Genomic DNA, 24,671 nt, shown 5'->3' on the forward strand with positions numbered 1-24,671 from the left:
AAGGAGTGCCCATATGACTATCAGCTGATTTCTCAACAGAAACTTTGCAGGCCAGAAGGAAGTGGCAAGAAATATTCAAAGTGATGAATAGCAAGGACCTACAACCAAGATTATTCTACCCAGCAAAGCTATCAATTAGAATTGAAGGTCAGATAAAGAGCTTCACAGACAAGAAAAAGCTAGAGGAGTTTATTACTACCAAACCAGTATTATATTAGGAGAAGAAGGAGAAGGAGAAAGGAGGAGGAGTAAGAGGAAGAGGAGGTGGAGGACGAGGAGGAGGAGGAGGAGGAGGAGGAGGAGGAGGAAGAGAAAAAATATGAACAATAAAATGGCAATGAATACATATCAACATTTGAATCTAAAAATCAAAATATATGAACAAAACATCTAATGAACAAAATATCTCATATTATGGGGGTGCCAGAAGGAGAAGAGAGAGAACAAGGTAAACTGTGAATAAAATAGAATCAGGAGCATGGAAACATGGAACAGACTGACGAATCTCAGAAGAAAGGGGGTGTAGGAAGAGGGTAACCAAAGAACTTATCTGCATATATGCATTACCTATGGACACAGACAATAGAGTGGTGAAGGCTTGGGGCGGGGTGGGAACCTGGTGGAGGGAGGTAATGGGGGGAAAAAGGGACATCTGTAATACTCTCAAACAATAAAGATTTTTTTTTTTATAAATATATTTTATTGATTTTTTACAGAGAGGAAGGGAGAGAGATAGAGAGTTAGAAACATCGATGAGAGAGAAACATCGATCAGCTGCCTCCTGCACATCTCCCACTGGGGATGTGCCCACAACCCAGGTACATGCCCTTGACTGGAATCGAACCTGGGACCTTTCAGTCCGCAGGCCGACGCTCTATCCACTGAGCCAAACCGGTTTGGGCAACAATAAAGATTTTTTAAAAAAGAAAAATAATTTTTTTCCCCCACAACAGTATTCTACTGAAAAAAACTTAGAATCCTCTTGAAATTGTAAGATATATTCTGACACATTTTTATATCCACCCTCCAAATTTTAATTTGTTAGGTAAGTATACTCTGGAAAGATAATCTGATGATAGGAAGGTCAAAGCTTGAATTTCTGCCTTCATTTTAGAGTCTGCCATTATTTCCATCTGTCAACAAAAGTAAAATATAGTCATACCAGAGTTCTTTGCTACAGTTCTGGCAACTCAACAAACTGGTAAATCTAGACTTGTTTTATTCTCCAAAACCATGGGCAATAGTCTTTAGAGTCAGCCAGAATATTCTAGAGCTGCAACAACTAAGAATATGAAGGGACTAATCAGTATGGATGCCTTCAATGACCAGAAAAAGTCTGGCGTCTTTCTAACTACTTTCTCTTCTTTTTTCCTTTCATAAACTATGATACAGCCATAGGCAATGGGTACATAACTATGATGAGGATAAAAATAGACCAGCTCCACCCAGGTGATCTTATCTATTAGCATCCATGATTTGATGTTTCAACAATCATGTATTATCAAATAATACCCACCTTAGTGGTTGGTTACATAGATTTCAAGGAGGATGTTTTCAAAATATTGTGTGAATGACTGCTACTATAGTAAAAGGCAATCAAGCATAAAGCACTCGAATTTAAAAACAACAACAACATACTTCTTTTCTCCAAAATGGTTGGCAAGTAACATAAGGTCTCTTCAGGATACTGTCAAGTTTCATTTGGTCCCGTTTTGTCAATGGAATTAAAGTATCTTTAGGTATATTTAACCTAGAAAAAAACAGATGAAAAAAATTAGTAAAAAAATAGTATTCCTATCACTTGAAGGTCATGTTTCACTCATATTTACTGTACTATTCCAAGAAATTCAGAAATTATGGATAAGAAAATTAATACAGATATACCCTTTAAGTCCAAAATTTTGGGGTTCTGGCATGTCCTAGACCAAGAAGTGATCAAGTTCACAGTGGAAGTCTGTTCTAAGTTGCTGGTTTTCTTCATGCCATACTCACAGGATGATAGGAAGACAAACATTGGTTATAAAACAAATGATGCCCTGGCTGTTATGGTCTCAGTGGTTAGAGTATTGCCTGAGCACTGAAGGATTGAGGGTTAGATTGCCAGTCCAGGGCACATAACTGGGTTGCAGGTTTGATCCCTGGTTCCAGTAAGGGTACATGTGGGAGGCAATCAATGGATGTGTCTCTCAGACACATTGATGTTTCTTTCTCTCTCCCTCTCTCTTCCCCCACCCCCATTCCCTTCTACTCTAAAAAAATCAGTGGAAAAAATATCCTTGGGTGAGGATTAACAAAAAAACAAACAGCCTGGCTGTGGTGGCTCAGTGGTTGAGTGTCAACCTGTGAACCAGGAGGTCACAGTTCAATTTCTGGTAAGAGCACGCGCCTGGTTGCAGGCTAGGTCCCCAGTGTGGGGCATGCACGAGGCAGCCGATCAATGACTCTCTTTCATCATTACTGTTTCTATCTGTCTCTCCCTTTATCTCTAAAATTAATAAAAATATTAAAACAAACAACAAATGACGATAGCACTAACATCACATATATGCACACCAAGGCAGCTCCAGAGCTCCACAGTTTTGAGCAGTGAGGTCCAATACGTGTGCCACAGCGAGACTCACTGTGGGATTTTAGTTTCCACTGAGTACTTGATTCTTTGTAATCACTGAGAATTTTCTGGTCCATGGAAGTTAATCATTTTTCACTTATGTGCAATGTATGCACACACATACACGCACACCTACCTAGTTTTAAATTTAAAAAAGTAAAATACAATTTTATCTTGCTATGTGTTTAAAAAAATAGACCATGAGAGGTCTGGATTTGTGGTGTGGACTACTTTTGAAGTCATAAACCCTGGATTTCCTGGGAGAGCTCCAGTCGTTTTCAATGTCCCCACAATTATGCCCACTTGCCAGTGGCAGCTCATGGAAAGGGTGACAATTTGATTGAAAGGAGGCCTAGAGGATTTCCCTTGAAGCCATGTTTGTGTAGCTACTACACTGTTTTTATCTCTGATTGTACATTTACTTGCAGTGACTTTTGACGGCACTAAAGGAATTATGAGTCACAGCAAGTTTTCCTCCAAGCCTTAATACTTATCAGATCATTTGTCATAAATTTGTGTTAGAAATAATATCCATACAAATACATCTCCTTCCTAAGGGATTTGGACCATGACATATTACACTAAATTGAACAGAACTTTGATTCACTAGAGTGTAAATATTCAAAGATCAAAAATTAAATGTTTTCTCTTGTGCCCTTGTTTTATAACAAGTGGCAATCACCCAAAACCTGTTCATATTCCATATTTAGAAAACAAGTGCCTTGCCGAAACCGGTTTGGCTCAGTGGATAGAGCATCAGCCTGCGGACTGAGAGGTCCCGGGTTCGATTCCGGTCAAGGGCATATACCTGGGTTGCGGGCACATCCGCGGTGGGGGATGTGCAAGAGGCAGCTGATCGATGTTTCTCTCTCATGGATGTTTCTAACTCTCTCTATCTCTCTCCCTTCCTCTCTGTGAAAAATCAATATATTAAAAAAGAAAACAAGTGCCCATTACCAAAGTTCACTCACTGTTTAAAGAAATCCAATCCACATGTTAAAGTTCATTCTCACTGCCCAATTATAGTAATAATTAAATATTTTAAAATATCCCATTAGCAGAAATGAATAGTGATTGTCTTATGCTGAGGGACAGGTGGGATTATACTCTCCAGGGAAAGCAAAATCATTAACCCATCCAGAGGGCAGTCAATGCCTGGAAAGTGTGCATACCCTTTGACCCAGCCATCCTGGGAATTCAGCCTGTGGGACTCATTAAAGCTGGAGGCAAAGATTCAGTTACAAGAGGGTCCATCAAAGCGCTATCAGAAGAGATTTGGAAACAACCCAAATCTCTGACTTTGAGGGATTGGCTAAGCAAGCACATGTAGAATGTGAATTCAGTAATATAAGACATTAAACTGAGGCTGGGGAAGAGAAATGTATTTATTGATAGGGAAAAGTGATCTCAGCGTGTTGTGTGAGAAAAGGAGATTACAAGGTAATATTAGAGTATGAGTCCATTTTTGTGAAAAGCTATAATTATGCACAGAAAATAATCTACAAGGGTAAAGCTGTTCACCTGTAGGTGATTTTTATCTTGTTAGTGAATATTTTTTTCTATAATGAATGTATATATTAGATGTGATAAACGAGGTTCTCAAACTGTATGAATTCTAAAATTGAAGTTTTTTATGACATTAAAAATTTAAATCTATGATAAAACTGATTCATGTCAAATGATGATGTCTTATGCTTTCCAAGTATAATAAATTTCAAAATATTTTAATAGTAAAGGCAAAACAAAAAATGTTTTCTAGCTAGCTGAAGGTTCAATTAACCAAATTAAGTTGGGCAGTTTAGTAGTTGAAACAGAAACATTGATGAATTTAATTCATAATTATATAGTACTTAGTCACAGTGAACAATGTAAATAAAAGGCATTAAGGACTTTTCCCTTGTAGTGTGACTTTTGAGGCTTATTGTGACATGTTAAAATGAGTCATTATTTTAAAGATACCAGTTTTACAAACCCATCTAACCTTTTTATATCTGAAGGGAGGAGACCAAGCCATCTAATAGCTGGGACTGTGAGATTATGTGCTTCAAAAGACATAGACTAAAATAAAGAGCAAAAGTGCATTAGGTAAAGCTAAATTTCAGAGAACTAGCATACTCATTTTGCAGCCAAATTTTTTACTTAGCAATAACAAATACTAAAGGCTTCACTCCTCAGAGCCCGCAGAAGTGAGAAAATCACTGAAGCTTCGCTGAAGGGTTTCAAACTGCTCTATAGTATTTCTGGATTGATTTTCTATAAAGTAAAGCTACAAAGGGATCCCCCTGACCTGCACTTATTACTGTGTTATTCTGATTTCATATGTCAACACCTTGCTTCCACATCCTTTTCATCTGCTCTAGACACAGACGTCAGGGACACGACACTCACGGAGCGCACCAGTAGCTCCCAAACTCAACTATGCATCAGAACCACTTGGAGGGGCCACCCCCAGAGACACGGATTCAGTGGATTCAGTAGGTCTGGAGAGGGGCTGAGATTTGCATTGCTAACAAGTTCCCAAATGACAATGATGATTCACTAGTGTGGTCCAGGGCCACAATTTGAAAACCACTGGTGTATGATAGTTCAGACTCTAGTGGTGAAATTGGTCCTTATGGTGGGGGAAAGGGAATTGGCTAGGTCAGAATTCAAGGCTACATAGAATGTTCAGAGTATTCTTTGCGATCAGACAATGTTGTTACCCTGAGGCCCAAGGTTACTTTAGCAGCCAGGAGAGTGGACAGTAATGCCTCCTGTCCACAGCTAATCACACTCTGTCATCTGTGGTTGCACTGGTCATGCTGGAAGCTGGAATCTCAGCCACAGAAACAGACTGGCCCTAGACCAGGACAGTAGCTCCCCTGGAAACTAGTGAGGGACCGCCACTTACTAGGGCTGATAAGTAAATGCAGAAATAACCCCAATGAATATAAAATACCTTAATAGTGAAACTAAAACAGCAACTTTTCTCTACTTACCATAGATCCGTACTTATAAATGCACATTATTTCTATGCCTGTTAAAAGAGTTAACTTTAAAATTAGACTTTTTGTCTATTATAAGTTAGATAATTTGCACTCTCAAATTATGTCTAACATCTGAAAATTTTATTTTTGTGGACATTACCAAAGAAGAATTTATTGTTCAGTTTAATATGACTAAAATAGCAATACATCACCTCAAATGATAACAGTCATTAAGTTTAATCTAATAATCATATTCTTTAAAAATATTGCCGAAACCGGTTTGGCTCAGTGGATAGAGCGTCAGCCTGCGGACTGAAAGGTCCCAGGTTCGATTCTGGTCAAGGGCATGTACCTGGGTTGCGGGCATATCCCCAGTGGGGGATGTGCAGGAGGCAGCTGATCGATGTTTCTCTCTCATCGATGTTTCTAACTCTCTATCTCTCTCCCTTCCTCTCTGTAAAAAAAATCAATAAAATATATTTAAAAAAAAATATTTATAGGCCCTAACTGGTTTGGCTCAATGGATAGAGCGTCGGCCTGCAGACTGAAGGGTCCCAGGTTCGATTCTGGTCAAGGGCATGTACCTTGGTTGTGGGCACATCCCCAGTAGGGGGTGTGCAGGAGGCAGTTGATCGATGTTTCTCTCTCATCGATGTTTCTAACTATCTCTCTCCCTTCCTCTCTGTAAAAAACCAATAAAAATATTTTTAAAAATCATGGAAGTGTTCTAAGAGCAAAACAACACAAAACTACAAATATGATTTAATTCTAACTGTTTCAAAATATAAACCATAAATCACCATGTGGATCAGCATCTACAAGAGTGAAAATGGGGATGTGAAATGTGTCCCACAGCTTCTTGACTAAAAGTCTGGTGTTCAGATCAGGCACTCCCTTCCCCTAAAAGCAAGATAAAAATGATGCATTTTAATTACAGTAGAATGGAATCTATAAAACAATATCCTTATCTTACCAATCATGTAAAAGTTAGATTCCTCACCTTAAATTTCAGATGGTGGAAGACTAGTGTTGACTGTGAAAAATGCACAATATGTACAACAGGGTGAAAAAGCCCATCTACATTCATACCTTTGATTCAGTTACTCCAGTCCTCGGAAATATTTCAGTAGAAACAGGAATAATGAAAATTCTACATACTTGACGGTGTTCACTGCAGTGTAATTTAAAATGACAAAAATACTATAAATAGCCAAAATATCTAACAACAGGGACATGGAGAGGCAGCATTGCACAGTGGTGATATATGTACCAGGTGCGGGGCCAGCAGCCTGGGCTGGCATCTCGGCTCTGCCACTTTGTAGTATGAACCTGAGTAAGTCCTCAAACCTCTGCTGCTTAGGGCTCTGTAACACCTTACAAGGTTATAGAAATTATTTAGTAACTATAAAGCACTTAGAAGAGAACCTGTCTAAACTTTAGGATTTAATAAACCTAAGTGGTGGAATATTATGAAGTTATTAAATATTGTAGGAAAGTAGCTTACTAAGCATTGCAATAGTGTTAAGAGAGAAAAGCAGGAAACCAAAGGGGTCAGAGAGGGAAGATAGTAGAGAGATATTAGGATGTGCTTCCCATTGGACAGCTTTGCGTTTGAATTCCCTCTGCCATTCATTGGTGGGTGACATCGGGCCAGTTTCCTACGTTTCATTGAGCTGTGGCTTTATTTATAAAATTTGGGTAAACATGCCTGCCACACAGAGTTGCTGCACTATATCAATGTGGAGCTGGACTGTCGGAATCCGAGTCCTGGTTTTAACCAGCCATAGCCTTGTGGTGAATACCCTTCTGCATCCCAGTGACCTGATATTAAAATGGGGATGACTAGACTACCTACCTCACAGAGTGGCTGAGAGACTTTACAAGTTGCTATGTGACAGATAGCGAAAGTGGACTCTATGTAAAGTGCTCAGTAGGATCACTTGGTAGAGAGTAGCGTATTTTTATTCTTTTCTTTGGGAAAAGAAAACATGGGTGTGTGGTGGAGAAGTCAGAGTACCAAAGGGCATCCAGTGAAAAATGACCCCTTCCTAGCCTGACCGCCCATTTCAGCTCCCCTCTTCACAGGCAACCACTATGGGTCCACCTGTGGGTGTGACCTGGGCGCATACATTCTAGTCCTTGTAAGCTCTACAACCACTATTATCTTTTCAACCCAGATGTGACGGAGCCGTGCTTTCCGTGCACCTCCTAAGCAGTAGGACCAGATGTGAACGGGGACCCAGGCCACTTCAGCTTTCTTTGTCTGCAGTGGATTGGCTTCCAGGCAGCCCAGCGAGGTGTGAAAAGGAAGGGGACGGGGCCAAAGAGCGCACCACAGAACACCCCTAGCAAGAGATCACTCCCGGGGTTTAAATACAACCTCTATTGTTTATGAGGTCCTAGTCTGCTTTTCCATCTCCACTTCCAACTAGGTACCACTAGGATTCCCTATCATCTCGTATTTCTAAAACTACACTCAAAATTTTTCTTCCACAAAGAACTGAGCCTTCCTGCCACTTGTCCTGTGGCTGTCTATTGATAATGTGGCTTCCATACATCACATCAGGGTCACTTTGACTCATTCCTCTATCCTGTGGTCACCAATTCCTTTTGAATTGGCATTAGAAATGCCCTTTGTTTCAGTCCTTTCTCTCTAACCATATCTTACTCCTGACGGCCTCCTGACAGGCTCCCTGACTCCAGAGCTCTCCGTCTCCATCTAGTTCAGTGGTTCTCAACCGGTGGGTTGCGACCCCTTTGGCGGTCGAACGACCCTTTCACAGGGGTCGCCTAAGACCATCCTGCATATCAGATATTTACATTACGATTTATAACAGTAGCAACATTACAGTTGTGAAATAGCAACGAAAATAATTTTATGGTTGGGTCACAACATGAGGAACTGTATTTAAAGGGCCAGAAGGTTGAGAACCACTGATCTAGTTGATGAAGCTGCCACAAGAATCCTCATCATATCCTTTCTCACCAACCCCAAACCTTCTGTTTGGATGCCACTAAGTCAGGATGCCTCCTTGGGTGTGGCCAGGCCTCCCAAGCCTCCCTACAGCTGCCTGACATCCTACTTCCTCTCCAGGACAGCTCTCCTCCTTGCTTCCACAAACACAGCTCACAAACATCACAATTATTGTTAATCTAATAAGCCAGAATAATTTTGAATAGATGAGCTTTTTTCCCTTTATAAACCTAGGTTTTTATAAAGTAGGAGAAAGCCGGGACAGCAGAGGGGAACCTGATCTATTTTGTTATTCTGTCATCATTTCACCTACCCACACCCCAAACTTCCTTTATTCTAATCTCTTTCTTTCCTACTCCAGCCCATATGATCCATCAAGTTTTACAAACTCCTCCCACATTACCCTGTAGCAGGAAGTTTACTACCCTTTGCTAACTGATGTCTGTAGTTCCCTGTGTGTTAACTCAGTGTAGTCTCCTGTGTTCTTTGCTGTTCTTTAAACATTTAGCTTTTTTTAAAAAAGCAGGTTCCTTTTGACTGACTTGATGAAATCACTTGGTACACAAACCTGTATTAGGAAAACGAGGAGTAGCCCTTGTCCATTCAACCCTGCCCCAAGCTCCGCTGTTACTGTATTACAGTTGAGACAAGTAGCCCTTGTCAAGTAGCATCATACTGATAAGAGAATGTTGTCCAAGCTGTATAGATGACATCATAAACCCCTCTTGTCAATCACCAAAATACTATGCTAATCTTGGAATTGTAGTAAAGGCATATAATATACCGTAACCATGATGCATGGAGACATTTTGTTGCAAAAGTTGTCATCTAGCAGTCGCTGAAATGTTGCATCTTTTTCTACAATTAGTAGAAATTTCCCATTTGTAATTAAATCTGTGAAGTTAAGGCAAATTTAAGGAAAGAGTATTTCATTTAACCAGTAACTAATAATGGTGCCTACAGATCAATTCTACAGCAGCTAGAGGTGTAGTATTTTTATTTTACCTTGAAATATGTAACATATCTATTCATGTACATAGTTGTCTGTCTCTCCTACTAATGGTGAGCTCCTAAAAGAATCCTATAGAAGGGACCACGGAGTGTTCATCTTGACCACTATAGGGTCGCTTGTTGGTTATACATCAGAAAGCTTGATTTACCAAAGTAACGAATGCATAAACATTCTAGAAGTTTAAACAGTTTTCCCATTCAAAGGATACTCCGAATTCCTTGAATATTAGATGGCACAGCAACAGCCTACATTAACAAAACAAGACAGTTTTTTAGATACAAAGAAAGTATAACTACATTTTAAAATTTATCACAAAAATCCAATATTTTCATTTAAAGAAAATATATCTGTCATCAGAAGTTTACACCTCAGTAAGAAAACAATAGGAAACAGATTTATTCTTCAGTAAGAAAACAGACACGATCCAAACTACTTTCCAGAATTTCTTGGAAACTTTGGGGATATGTGCCTTCAAGGGCAGAAATGGGTGAAGGAAAGACTTCCTTACGCAGGTTCTCATAGGCATCAGCTTCCTCCTTTCCAAACTGGTGAGCTGGCCCTTTCAAACTGCTGTGCTTGTTTAGTGTTGCGGGCCTTCTATGCACCAGAGCCGAGCAAAATAGTTTAGGTTTAAATAAATTAATTTCAGAACCAGAAAACTTTATGAAGATTACCTAAATAACCATGCTAAAAGGGTCAAGCCACACTCTACCTGAAAACAACAGTACGTTTTTGAAAGAAATGTGTACATTTATTTCAATGACATTTAACAAATGACATTTTAAAACTATACCTATTCATATACCTATTCATCCTTCAGTTTTATTTTGTTTTGTTAATCCTTACCCAAGAATATTTTGTCCACTGATTTTTAGAGAGAGTAGAAAAAAGGGAGGGAGGAAAGGAGGGGAGGGGGAATAGCCGGGGGGAGAGAGAGAGAAAGGGAGAGAGAGAAGGAGAGGGAGAGGGAGGGAGCGAGGGGGAAAGAGAGAGAAACATCAATGTGAAACAGACACATGGATTGGTTGCCTCCAGCAGGTGACCCAACCAGGGCTGGGATCAAATCTATGCCCTTGACTGGAATCAAACCCTAGAACCTTTGGTGTGTTGTGGGCTGACACTCTAACCACCGAGCGAGCAACACTAGCCAGGGCCTTCGGTTTTATTTTAAAATCTTAAGCTCCAAATTACATAACAAGCAGGAAATAAAATACATTTCTAAAACAAGGGATCTGAAAGGGCGTTAAAGTATGTGAAAACATTACGGATACTTACTGTTGCACAGCTACAATTTACTTTGGTGCCATCTTCCTCTATATACCCTAAATTGCCAGCAATTAAACCCTTTGATGTAGATAACTAAAAAAAAAAAAAAAAAAAAAAAATTTGAAAATGTTTTTATAACTGTATTTTATGCTTCAAAGTATGTACATTCCTCGTGTATACCTAAAATATATGTATTTTTACCTCAGATTGTACTGTAAGAGATAAAGGAAAAATATGTCAGAGTATTTAGGATTGAAAAACATTTGGTAATTCATCTATTTTGGTTCATTCATCCAAGGAAAAACATTGAGACTAGATATTTAAATTTATAGTGAGAAAAATATAGTATCAAAATTTATCAAAAGAAGGCACAGATCACATTTATTTTTTTATTACAATTTTTACACAAACATTTTGTCTTAAAATAAGATGCTTTGTCCGGCTGGTATGGCTCAGTGGTTGAGTGTCAACCTATGAACCAGGAGGTCATGGCTGGATTCTGGGTCAGGGCACATGCCTGGGTTGGGGGCTCAATCCTCAGTAGGGGTCATGCAGGAGGATTCTCTCTCATCATTGATGTTTTTTTGTCTCTCTCCCTCTCCCTTCCTCTCTGAAATCAATAAAAAGATATTTTAAAAAAAGATGTTTTGTATTAAATGGTACTTACTATATGTAAACACCTCCTCGGCACTTTTAACATACAGGAAATGTCATTGATGATGCTGTCCACAACAGTCTGGTTACCAAAGAGCTGGCTGTCAGTGTAATATATGTCTCTATAACAATTTTAAAAACATTTTTTAATTAACCATATTCTCTTTGAATATAACAAGGATTGGAGTATTATTTAAAGAAAGCTTTAACTGGATGAAACACACATATAAACAAAGTAATCTATTACCTATACTCTAGTTTGATGTAACTTTTCAAAACATATAATGAAAGTCAATTTAAGTCTCACATTGCATTTTAAAAAGTAATTTACCAGAAAGTATACTTACCTTTTGGTTGCATAAGTGTTGCTCTGCACTAATTTATAAATCATGGACAATATTTTAAGAATTAGAGCTGGAAAAAAAGATGCAATAAACAAGTTACTCATCATTGCTCTGACTAATTCAAAACATTTAACTGTCGCCAGTTACTTTCCATAACATTACAAAAAGTAATCTTTCCAAAACAGAAGTGTTAAATACAGAATATAATTGCCTGAAGAATCAGATAAAATTAATTGCTCAATGAACAGCAAAACTGAGAGAATACTTTTCCACTGAGTCATGTACTTTGAAAATTTATTTTGGAATTACAATTAACTTCCATGGTTAATGACAATGTAAAATTCTATACATTTATTTCAAGTACAAGGGTGGTCTATGAAAGAAGAAGTAAAATTATTTAACTAGGAATAATGAAAATCCTTAAGATAACCAAATCCATTTAATCCTAAAAGCTAAGAAAGATTAACTTACCAAAATTTTTAACTGATTTTAGTGAATCACTTTTGATTTTTCTTGTGGTGCAATGAGATACCATGTGAAGACCCACAGAATCTTCAAATCTGTCATTTTGTTTAAAGCAAGGGAATAAAAAGAATTAATTTCCAGATACCAAACAATATACACTTAATGGCCTCGTCTGCATATAATTTAAATTCACATTTCTTTGTAATGTAAGCACTAAAGCTTTAGGATAATCTGATTATAAGCTTAAGTAATTCCAGGTGATAATTGGGTAACTGGTCTTGTGACATATAGAGGCACTAAAAAAAAGTATTTAAACTAAATGAATTATAGACCTTTGATTATGATGTGTGTGTGTCTGTGAATTTCTTTCCTGGGAAGACATTTAGTGTATGTGAACTACTTTCAAATATTTCACAATTTTATTAGCGTTTTGATAATTTTAACAATTTATTCATTTAATAATGTTACTCAATTTAATAAGTCTTGAAGTATTTAATTTCTGATTTACCTCCAAAATTACATGAAATGAAATGATTTATATTAGGTTGTTAAATTGAACTACCAAGCCTGTCCTAAAGGGGGCAGAAAGCATCAGGCAAATAGGCCAGTTGTCAGGGGGCTTCTTACTTTGTAAAATATGATTCAAAAGCTTACATTTTATATTAATTATATTAATTATAAAATAATAGTGACACTGGGCCTCAAAATTACTTTTATTCTGTTTCTGTAACTCACTGATAACTATTTTTGTAGTGTTTTTCATTACTTAGTGGAAAGACTCTACAGGCTGAGGACCTTAAAAAAACAAACTATGTACCTAAGTTCCAGGATTTCAATAAAGCTCTTGGCTGATTTTACCCACTGGGACACATGCCTGAGCAGGGGAAGATCTGTTGGGAGAAAGAGCCTTTGAAACATGCTCTATGTTGAGGACACATTTATTTTGGTCTCTGTATCAGGACTAGTTGTAGGTCCCCTGCACAAGTGGTTTACTTTCTCAGTATAGATGAGAATTGCCCCCTTCGAGTGCTGGGAAGCTTAGATCTCAGTTTGGAGCCTATTTTTAGCAGAACTGTAAGACTTTATCATATGCATTTTGAACTCTAACCTCTTTCAGAGCTCCACTCTTTCTTCCTAGCATTATTTTCCTTTTGCCTTATCTTTCACTCCTACTTCTAGTTTATATAACCTGCCTAAATGGTATGTATTTTGTAAACTTCCTCATATCCTCTTTGGCATGGTAAAAGCAACAAAAAAATGAAATCTGACTAGACCTCTAACTTCAATAAATTCAAATAATGACATTTACAAATTTTAAAATGCAAAATGCCCACTTTATATTTCCCCAGCTTGATCTGTTGTCTATCATGAATGCAGGTGCTTCGCTTCTTGCCAAGCTTGTGATGACGTCTTGGATAACCTTTTCTATAGACGCAAGAACCTCAGAACTGAAACGATAAACGCACTATGATTCGATCTTAATTATAAAATTACGCCTTTACAATATGTAACATTTCCCCAGATCAACATGGAAATCATTTTTTGTTTCATTGGTTGTTTTTGAAGACTAGGTAACCCATGTCAATAATGACATCTCTCACTAAATTCTAATGTCAGTACTGCATTAAAACAACAATATTATTTATAGTGGTTACTTAAGAGAAACTTCATTTGCTTGTAATTTTACTTTACAATTACCTACTGAAGTAGTATCTCACTTTTAGATTAATGACTAGACAATACAACTTATCAATATACTATAGGCCCGGTGTACAAATTCGTGCTCTGGTGGGGTCCAGCCGGCCCACCCGGATCAGGGCCAATCGGGCTGGGCTGGGGGGAGGGGACACAGGCGTTTGGCCCGCCCCCTGGTCGAACTTCTGGTTGAACTCCCAGTAGATCTGGTCGAGGGGACAACTTGCATGTTAGCCTTTTATTATATAGGATTTTAATCTACTTTTCACGTTAACTTACTTAAATACAAATTCATTGGCTTAAAATAATACTGTTTCAATTAAAAATGATGTCATATTGACTTTGATTTTAAATTTTTTGCCCAAAACTGCAGTGCAAAAGTATTTCAAAAGAAACACGTCTTTTTGTAGCATATTTCCCTAATTGATCTCGTGCCTTAGGTCAGCCCATTTGAATTTCAGTGATACTAAGAAGAAGAAAAAGTTTTAACCACTACTACAGAAAGACTTGGCAACTCTTACGCCACTTTACAGCAAACTTTACAGCAGTTTTCTGCCAGCTGACTTTTAATTTCACACACCATCAGCTTCAAAAAAACGCTGTTCAGTTACAAGCACAGTTAGCATATTGCCTAGGATGGCAAATAAAATCTAGCCGATGGGCAAAATGTAGATAATTCTAATTTCCACAGGAACTTGCTGTCTTCTGAAACGCAAGTATCAGAAAATAAGTTTTAAAACATTTAATATTTTCTAATCTCGACAGGTAAAAACTGACTCAAATATCTCATTAATTTTTTCCAGTTTGAAAAAAATGTTGCAGGACAATACTGTGACCAACTCTGAGATACAATCAGATTAAATTACATCTTAAATGTCAACAAGGGACTTCCACTCCCTACTTCCCCTCATCCTCATAAATTCTCCCCTCAAACTAAATCCTTATGTAAAAAATGGTTTGCTTGTGGGTTTTTCTTTCTTTCTTATCTTGTGTGTGTGTGTGTGTGTTTGATAGTTGGTTTGGCTTATCAAAAAAAACCACAAAAAACAAAAAAAACACCAGCCATTTGCTTGGGCTGAAAAACTCTGCCGATAAACCAGAAAAGCAGATCAAGGAAGCAAAACAACAGCGCATTTGAAGTAAAAGTTGGCAATAACAAACATATTTTCTGTAGTTAATTCCAAGTTGGGTGGCTGTGGGATCGCTTTAATTCATCTTATCAGCACCATACTCTGAGCTTTATTGATATTAAAATCATTTAAAATATGTGTCCTGTCTTCACTTCCAAGAAAACTGTCGTTTTGCTATAAAACAAAACGTGTTGGCTTCCTTGTTCACTTTTATAAAACACACTTAGAGTGAGAATTCACATTTATTTTCTCTCACTTGCTTTGAGAAAGAAAATCCTGAAAACGGAGGTGAAAATGTTTATCCCCCCGAAGTTTTCTTTCTTAACTGTGCCCTGAACTTCCCGACCCAGAGGATCTCGGGAGACCCGGAAGCCCAGTGGGGGTGCTCCCAGAAGGGTCCAGAGTGGGAACATTCTAGAAGGCCCGGGGGGGGGGGGGGGGGGGGAGGGGAGCGTGGTCACTAGGCTTTGGGAGTCCAAAGTAAGAATTAAAAGCGGAAAAGGGAAGGAGCGCTAAGGAAGGCGCCTTCTCGGGGTTCTGGGCTGCCCCCCCCCCGCGCCCCCCGTGGCCTCAATACCGGAGAGGTAGCCTTTGGCCTAAATGGGAAAGACCGGAAGGTGGAACGGGGCATTTCCCTACAGAGCACCTCGCGCCCCCCCGCAGGCCATGGAACCTTCTCGCTTTCCACGTCTCCGTCTCCGGCGCATGCGCCCCAGCAGAACCCTTGTACCTGGAGGCCAGGTGGGTCCCCCTGCCTGAGGTCTCCCCGCCACCTCTCTTCAGGGCGGCCAGCAGGGAAGCCCTGTGCTGGTCCAAAACCTCGAAAAACGAGGCCTCCGGCCCCATGGGCGCAAAGGCCATGAAGACGGACGCCACTGAAAATCCCCAGGTGCACGAATCCAACTGGGCCCCAAACCGCTCCTCCCTGCGTGGGGAGCGCGCGCGCTTGAGGCCGCTTCCCGGTCGAGGCCTCCTGCACATGCGCACACTTTACGCCCCTCCCCCCCCTCCCCGCCCCAGGCGGGCTGTACGGCACATGCGCATAGCACCCGCCTTTGAGTGGCGTGCGCCGGCCTGCAGGACAGTCAGGCCCGGCCACACCCGAGGTGGGGAGTGTTGGGTCCTTCCTGGAGTGCCATCTGGCAAGCCGCCGGACCAGCAAGGTATGCTTGGGATGTTGGACCTAGATTTCACTGAAATCGTTGTGTGGGCTTTTGTTGTTTTGTTGGCCTGTTTAGGGAAATAGTACCAGAGATATGTCATTATGGCACATAGGTATGGCAGCTCAGCTGTGTGGCAGATGCAGTGCTAGGCACCGGGCTCCGCTGTGCGCAGAGCAAACCACGTTCCTGCCCTCAGGACGCCGATGTAGGAAGCGCGGGCTTGCAGAGCCCGGTTCACCCAGCCTCTCTCTGTTGTCTCCTGACCACCCGGAAGGCTCCTCCTGGGCCCAGGGCAGTCTTTTGTTGTTGTTATTGTTGTTTTTAATATATTTTATTGATTTTTTTACCGAGAGGAAGGGAGAGGGATAGAGAGTTAGAAACATCGATGAGAGAGGAACATCATCAGCTGCCTTCTGCACAGTCCCCACTGGGAATGTGCCCGAAACCAAGGTACATGCCCTTGATTGGAATCGAACCAGGGACCCTTCAATCCCCAGGCCGACGCTCTATCCACGGAGCCAAACCGGTCAGGGCACCCAGGGCAGGTTTGCAGGTGAGGGTAAAGTGAGGTCCCCAAGTGCAGGCAGGACTGGGTTAACATTTAGCGAATTAAAATACGGGACACAGATAATTTCGAACCCCAGATCAACACCAAATACTTTCGTTTTCTTTTTTTTTAGGGTAACTAGATCTCATGTAATTTCTAGGACATGCTTTTTATTAAAAAAATGTTTTTATTGCTTTCAAAGAGATGAAGGGAGAGGTAGAGAAAGGTAAAAACATCAGTGATGAGAGAGAATCATTGATGGCTGCCTCCTGCAAGCCCCCCACTGGGGATTGAGCCCACAACCGGGACATGTGCCCTGACGGGGAATGAAACCGGGACCTCCTGAGTCATGGATGGACGCTCAAACACTGAGCCACACGGGCTGGGCTCCGGGACATGCTTTTACAGATAATGTATTGTTCTGAAATTCAAATTTAGCTGACCTGGGGCATTCCATCTAGCAGTCCTGCCGTCAGACGCCTTGCACACTGGGCGACCTGCGCCTTTCTCCCTGCCCTCACCGGGCACAGGAGAGGGATTTTGAAGTCCCAGGGAAGGAGTCCTTTGTCTGGGGGATGACATCCTTGAGAGAGGACAGTGGGCAGAGACCCTGGAACAAGTTGGCTCCCAGGCTTGTGGGGGCCTGGTCCTGCCTGGCGGGGGCCTGAGGACTTTGCCCCAGAAAAGCCACCGACGGCAGGCCCACTAAAATACCTAGTTTGTTTTCTCAGTTCCTGGTTGTTGGGTAGTTTTGAAACCTGCTTTTTCATCATCAATAATGGCCTTCCTCTGTTCATAATGATGGCTGCCTGCCAGTGCCAAGCGCTGTGCTGAGGGCCTTTGTTATCACATGTACTTGCTCACCGTGTACCCTGTGCGAGGAAATGTTCGGTACTGAGGGCACAGCTGTGAACGAGGCAGGCAGAGTCCCGCCCTTCGGGGTGAGGCGTGGGGGGGGGGGGGGGCTGGGATTAGTAGATAAACACAGAATAAAGAAGTGATAGGATCAGAAGTAGATTTACATGAACAACCCTAAGCTGTATACATTTCTATCTCCATTTCACAGCTGAAGAAACGGAGGCATGGAGAGGTTGAGCCATTTGTGCAAGATTGTACCCCAGTAAGTGATGGCGCCAAGAGGCAAATTTGGGCTCCAAATCGGAGCTCTTACTGCTGGGATAGGAGGCACTGCTGATGGGCTGGGTGGGAACACATCATAATATGGTGCAGGTTTCTGGTGTTGGGATAATGAAAGGGCCTGAGTTGGGTGGGGGCACAGGGAGGAGATCAAAAACATTGGCCTCCGTGTTTTCATCTTTCAGATGAGGGCATTGCAGCAGGTGGGCTCTCCTTTATTATCGTCAGTGAGGAACAATGGGGCTCTCCTTTGAAGGGAGAGGCCAAGTCAATGACATCTGCGAGATTTGTTCTCTGGGAGGTGCTTTTCTCCTGGGACCAGAACCAGCCGTCCACTTGTCTCTCTCATGAAGACAGACCCTTCAGTATCACATGTCACTACACTCAGCTAGGAACCAGTGGCATCACTAAATCTGCCATGAAATGAAAGGGCCTGAGCTGGGTGGGGGCACAGGGAGGAGATTAAAACAGTGAAGGGAACAGATGCATCATAAACCTGGCATTCCTGCAGGAGAAACCACAAGGTGCGGACTTGAAAGGTTCCCACTGTGGCAGAGCGAAGTTCTCCCAGGCAGCTGTGGCTCTGCCTCCAGGTATCCAGCCCACTCAGGTAACTTGCATGCACCGTGTGTGCCCTACCTCCACATCAAAGTCGGCCGCCCCCGGCTGTGAGAGGAAACCAGAAAAACATATTCCACCCCTAGCAACAGACTGCAGCTGAAACTGGCAGATGCCACTTTGCAACGCACGATACTGAGTTTTTTCTTCCTGTGGACCAACCACTGTCCCTGCTGCAGCCACTCACTGCTCTACCTTGACCTGTCCCCTCTGATCTTGGAAATCCTTCAGATCCTGGAATTGTTCCTTTTTGTCCCGGCCTTTGCACTTGCTCTTCCCTTAGCAGCTTGGAATGCTTTCTCCTTTTTCTCTCCCTACTCTCTGCCTCCCTCCCCACATCCAGCCTGGCTCATTCTCCTGTGTCCTTCAGATCCCGTCTCCCTGGACCTCCCCTAAGGAAGTCTTGACCCCCTGGTTTCCCCTGTCTCAACATGTCTGCATTCCTCTACCCCGTCAGCCCCAGGAAGGCAGGAGCTGACTCATCCTCTGCTCCATAGGCCCCCTGCGCTTGCACACGCGAGGCACTCAGTAGTATTTGTTGAATGAATGAATGATTCCCATGGGGTTATCTTTGTTCTCTATTTCTAATATTCCAGGCATCTTTCTACAATGCCTAAAGAAACATAATTTTTTTTATGAATAAGACCCTACTCTACATTCTTCTGATAGTGCTGCCCCTGGTCATAATAGTGACTGCAGTTTGCTGTCCCTGGGCCAACACTGCACACATAAAAATCTCAGTTACTCCCCCTGCCCATTCTACAGGGGAGAAAGCTGAGGCTCTGAGAACTAGAAATACAATTGCTGAGTGTTCTAGAGATGCAAATGACAGCACTGACAGTTTCTCTGCTCTCAGTTCCCATATGGTATTGCCTCAAAGTCAGGGTAGTTTAGTGTTGATGAATTAATTTGCCCATGTTTCATAGCCAGTGATTATATAGCTGGGCATATGTTGTAAAGCAGATCAATTAGAGAAAGTTAAATTGAATTTTAATAAGATCACCTAAATATTTGTAAGCCTGTAGGTCATCTTACTGATGAAGGTATATTTGTTTGTTTTTATAGAGGAATTGCTATGATGCATCATCATGGACCCATCACCAGTTTCCATGACTGTAAACTCCTAGTCAAACCTTTCCATCTATATCCATCCCCTTTCTTGCCCTCCCTTAAAAAAAAGGGACTCTTTTAAAAATAGCCATAATCCCATTATCATGCCGAAACATATGTTCACAATCATCTCTTAATATCATCAGATATTCCATCACTGTTGAAATATCCCTAATTAATTCATGAATTGTTTTTTATAGGTTGTTCTTTCCAAGTGCAGATAAGGTCCACCCATTCATGGCTGTTAATTGATAAGTCTCTTAAGTCTCTTGAATTCTACAGGTTCCTCTCTTTTCTTTCCTTGCAATTTATTTTTTAAAATATATTTTTATTGATTTCAGAGAGGAAGAGAGAGGGAGAAATAGATAGACACATCAGTGATGAGAGAGAATCATTGATCAGCAGCCTCCCAAGTGCCCTATAGTAGGAACCCAGCCCACAACCTGGGCATGTGCCCTGACCAGGAATCGAACCGTGACCTCCTGGTTCATAGGTTGACGTTCAACCACTAAGCCATGCTGGCTGGGCCTTTCCTTGCATTTATTTGTTAAAGGCACTGAGTCATTTGTCCTAGAGAGTTTTGTGTGATTATGAGTTTATGGATTGCCCAGCCAGTACTGCACAGTGGTTGAACGTCGACCTATGAACCAAGAGGTCACGGTTCGATTCCTGATCAGGGCACATGCCTAGGTTGCGGGCTCGATCCCCAGTGTGGGGCATGCAGGAAGCAGCCAATAAGTGATTCTCTCTCATCATTGATGTGTCGATCTCTCTTTCCCTTCCCCTTCCTTTCTGAAATCAATAAAAATGTATATTTTTAAAAAAGAGTTTATGGATTGTGCCCTGGCCTATGTGGCTCAGTGGGTTGAGCATTGTCCCGTGCACCAAGAGGTCGCTGGTTTGATTCCAGGTGAGGGCACATATCCATGTTGCAGGCTTGATCCCAGTAGGGGGCGTGCAGTAGGCAACCGATGAAGTTTCTCTCTTTCCCTCTCCCTTCTTCTCTCTCTCTCAAATCAATAAGAACATATTTAAAAATTAAAAAAAAGATGGCTGGCCAGTGTGGCTTAGTGATTGAGCATCGACTTATGAACCAGGAGGTCATGGTTCCATTCACAGTCAGGGTACATGTCCAGGTTGCAGGCTCAATCCCCAGTAGGGAGCATGCAGGAGGCAGTGAATCGATTCTCTCTCATCATTGATGTTTCTCTCTCTCTCTCTCTCTCTCCCCCTTCCTCTCTGAAATCAATAAAATATATATCAATATATATAAAAGCCTAAGCAACCGTCCAACTGTTCGACCGTCTGACTGGTAGCTATGATGTGCACTGACCACCAGGGGGCAGATGCTCAATGCAGGAGCTGCTGAGCTGAGGTGACTTGGCAGCTGTGGTTCTTGGGTGACACCCCCCAGAACCAGAGAAGAGGGAGCCTGATTCTGGGGTGCGTCACCTAAGAACCACCCTTTCGCAATCCGGGGATCTCTCAGAGGATGTTGGAGAGTCGGTTTTGGCCCAATCCCCGCAGGCCAGGCCGAAGGACCCCTATTGGTGCATGAATCCGTAGATATGGCCTCTAGTCTATAATAAAAGCGCAGTATGCTAATTAGACGGACAGTCAAACGACCTTCCGGATATCCTTCCTGACATCCTTCCTGACAAAGCTGCAGGGGCCAAGGCAGAGGCAGTTAGGGGCAATCAGGCAGGCAAGTGAGCAGTTAGGGGCAATCAGGCAGGCAGGTGATTGGTTAGGATTGCGAGAGGGTGCAGGCCGGGCTGAGAGACCACCCCGTGCATGAATTTCATGCACTGGACCTCTAGTATATATATAAAAGAATTTGTGGATTGCAACCCTGTAGTATCATCTAACATGTTTTCCCATTCCTGGTAGTTCCTGTAAATTGGTGATTAGATAGAGGCTTGACTGTTTCTGGTTTAATTTTTTTTCTTTAGTAAAAATATTTCATAGGTGGTGTGAAATATTCATGACCTCCAGTAGAACCCTCCAGGACTTCTACGGCTGGGGCCTCACAGTGGAGAAGTTCTGAGTAAGCCTGAGCCTCTCATTAGCAGAAGGAGAAGCCAAGCCCTGGAAGTTCAATGGTGTTCACCAAAACCCCAGCATAGAAGATCAGCCCAGAGGAGGAAATCTGGGGAGAGCTTTAGAGTTGTCCTATGGATTTGCAGGGAAGGTCCCCTCTCTGATTGCTAGCACACTGGGTGGCTTCTTGCCACCAGCCTGAGTCATCCTCTCTGCTTTTTATTTCTCTTTTTCTCACATCCCAACTGGGCTGCTAATTGCCTCGTCACACCCCTTCTTTGTAAGAATTGTTAAAGCAATGACCTGGAGACACCCTACCACAACTGTCTTCCAGGCCTGCTCTGGTGTCTAGCCTCTACTTTATTTGAAAAATCAGTTGACACTAAATAGAGACTTGATTTAATTGAAGGAGACTTGAAAATATTGCAGTTCATTCTTGTCCTCCCCTCTGCTGCTGCTTTTCTTCTTTTCTTGTTTGTTTTCCATTTTAAAAACTTCTTGGCAACTGGTTTTGATAGAAAGAGACCTTTTACAAAAGACCAGAAGGCATATCTGATACCCAAAGTCAAGGTGATAAAAAAGTCCTAAAGTGTTTCCCCTCCATTTCCCAATCTTTACTGGGCACAAGCACACAGCGAAGGGCTTTCTGATTTACACAGTGACGAAGCTGTGATTCTTCCAGCGCTCAGAGACAAGCGCCATTCCAGTGCCCAGGGCTCTTCTTGGCACCGGAGGTTCAATAGAGAGCAAGATCACCAAGCGCTCGCACACACATGGAGAAGTCAGATTATAAAGAAAAACTACATACATGACACGAATTCAATGAATTTAAGGATGTGTTTCAGGGAAAAAGAATGCAGGTATTAGGAGAGCGAGTGAGTGGACAGAAACAGCAAAGAAGGTGGACAGAAGCCTGAATAATGAGGAAGAGCCAGACATGGGACGGTGCTGGGAGGGGGGAGTGGGGATGGGGGAAGCACATGCACAGGTCCTGAGGAGGATGTGCTTGGAGAGTTTAAAGATCAGAGAGCAGGCCAGTGCTGCAGAGGGCGTGGGTACAACAAGGTGGTCACAGAGGACAAGGGCAAGGGCCACTCTGGGGCCTATCAGCCAGGAGGAGGAATTAGGACTATATTCTAAGGCAGATTCCAACTGGGGCAATTTCATCCTCACAGGACATTTGGCAATGTTTGGGGACATTTTTGGCTGTCACAACATGGTGGCAGGGAGAGCTATTGACATCTAGTGGGTAGAGGTCATTGCTATTAAACATCTTATAGTGCACAGGGAAGCCCCATAGCAGAAAGTGAGCTGATCCCAAATGTTTACCAGTAAAGTGCCAAGGCTAGGAAAGCCTGGTGTAAAGGCAGCAGGAGGCCATCAGAGAATCTGAAGCAAGGGAATGATGTAATCTGTGCTAAAAAAGGAGAATGGATGGCAGGGAGTGACTGGGGAAAGGAAATCCATTTGTTCAGTTGACAGTGCATCAGGGCACTGTCCTCAAAGCTGGAGAGAAGGCAAATGTTTTGAAATTCTTTTTATTAAAGTAAGCTATGGTCAAACATGTTTTGGAAATGCTGTATACTACATTAAGATAAGCAATCTAGCATGAATTTTAGAGCAAGACTACCTGGGTTCAAATCTTGGCTTTGCCACTTTCTTTCTTTCTTTCTTTTTTTAAAAATATATTTTATTGATTTTTTTTTACAGAGAGAAAGGGAGAGAGATAGAGAGTTAGAAAACATCGATGAGAGAGAAACACCGATCAGCTGCCTCCTGCACACCTACTGAGGATGTGCCCACAACCAAGGTACATGCCCTTGACCGGAATCGAACCCGGGACCCTCCAGTCCGCAGGCCAACGCTCCATCCACTGAGCCAAACCAGTTGCAGCGGCTTTGCCACTTTCTAGCTGCATCGCTGTCTCTGTGTCTCACTATCGTCATTTGTGAAATGGGGATACTCATAATGTTAGTGTGAGGAGTGAATGAGTTATTATATGCCTGGCACATTGTAAATACTCAATAAGCATTATCCATTATCAAAATACGTTCCTCTCAGGAGTTTTACGATGCACTGCTACAAGTTGAAGGCTCTGAGAAGTCAGAAAAGATATTACTGATTTACTTATTGATGTGAACTTGCTTAACCTGCATTCGCCAAACCTGTATTTATTTTTTCATGAATACAACTCACAAACACTCAGAAAACCAGATCCCTAGAACACATTTTAAAAACAGCTTTATTGATAGCGGCAGAGTAAGTGGATGCTTCATGGACATGCTTCCAGGACCAAACTGGAATGACAACTAAAATACAGAAAAACTTTCTGAATAATCAACGGAAGACTTGCTGGAGAGAACCTGGATAACCGAGGGTGAGGACGGGAAGTGGAGACCGCATAGAGACTGGTAGGAGGGGCGGAGGCACAAAAGGGCTGGCCAGGCTCCCCCAGACAGCAACTGAAGTTCTGGAGAGATACCTCAGCTGTGGGGGGTTGCCACTGAGAACTCTGGGGTCTGTTCCCCAGCAGAGAGCACCAGATCTGAGAAGGATAATCACATAACATCTGGCTGTGAAAAGCAGCAGGGTTGCTGTCTGCCAGGGAGAGACAGCTGGAAACGCAGACACCCTCTTAAAGGGCCAACACACAAAATTCCTTATGGAGCTACTCACCTTGTTCTCCGGCAGGGGGAAGGCAGAGTGGACTGGAGCTGTGTGAGCAAAAGCGAGGCTCTGGGGCTCTGGGGTCAGAGCTCAGAAAGCAAACACCCTGGTTTCCTGTACTGAGTCATTCCCTCACACTGCGGAGGTCTTTCTGACACAGACAGTTGCTATACAGGTGGCTTTGCCTTGGGAGAAGACAGTTGATCCATTCTATTGGAAAACCCTCTTGCCCCATGGTGCTGAGTTGCTCAGGCCCATTAAGAGACTGAAAATAA

General features: G+C 42.1%; 1 protein-coding gene across 2 annotated transcripts; it reads right to left on the reverse strand.

Moving 5' to 3' along the window:
• Positions 1 to 1,013: 1,013 nt before the first annotated feature.
• On the reverse strand, positions 1,014 to 15,975 carry SPO11 (SPO11 initiator of meiotic double strand breaks; the record flags this gene model as incomplete). Of its 2 annotated transcripts, XM_081097525.1 has the most annotated exons (13): positions 1,014 to 1,133; positions 1,639 to 1,750; positions 4,590 to 4,666; positions 5,587 to 5,624; positions 6,375 to 6,474; positions 9,333 to 9,442; positions 9,769 to 9,805; positions 10,836 to 10,919; positions 11,494 to 11,602; positions 11,828 to 11,894; positions 12,296 to 12,384; positions 13,624 to 13,737; positions 15,845 to 15,975. In XM_081097525.1, 13 exons carry the CDS (start codon positions 15,973 to 15,975, stop codon positions 1,014 to 1,016), a joined length of 1,188 nt encoding a protein of 395 aa, XP_080953651.1. The 2 variants fall into 2 exon arrangements, with proteins under 2 accessions (XP_080953651.1, XP_080953652.1); XM_081097526.1 differs by lacking the exon at positions 13,624 to 13,737.
• Between the last annotated feature and the right edge of the window lie 8,696 nt (positions 15,976 to 24,671).

The sequence above is a fragment of the Myotis nattereri genome (genome assembly GCF_964212035.1).
Source record: "Myotis nattereri genome assembly, chromosome: 8".
In the NCBI taxonomy this organism is placed as follows: Eukaryota; Metazoa; Chordata; class Mammalia; order Chiroptera; family Vespertilionidae; genus Myotis; species Myotis nattereri.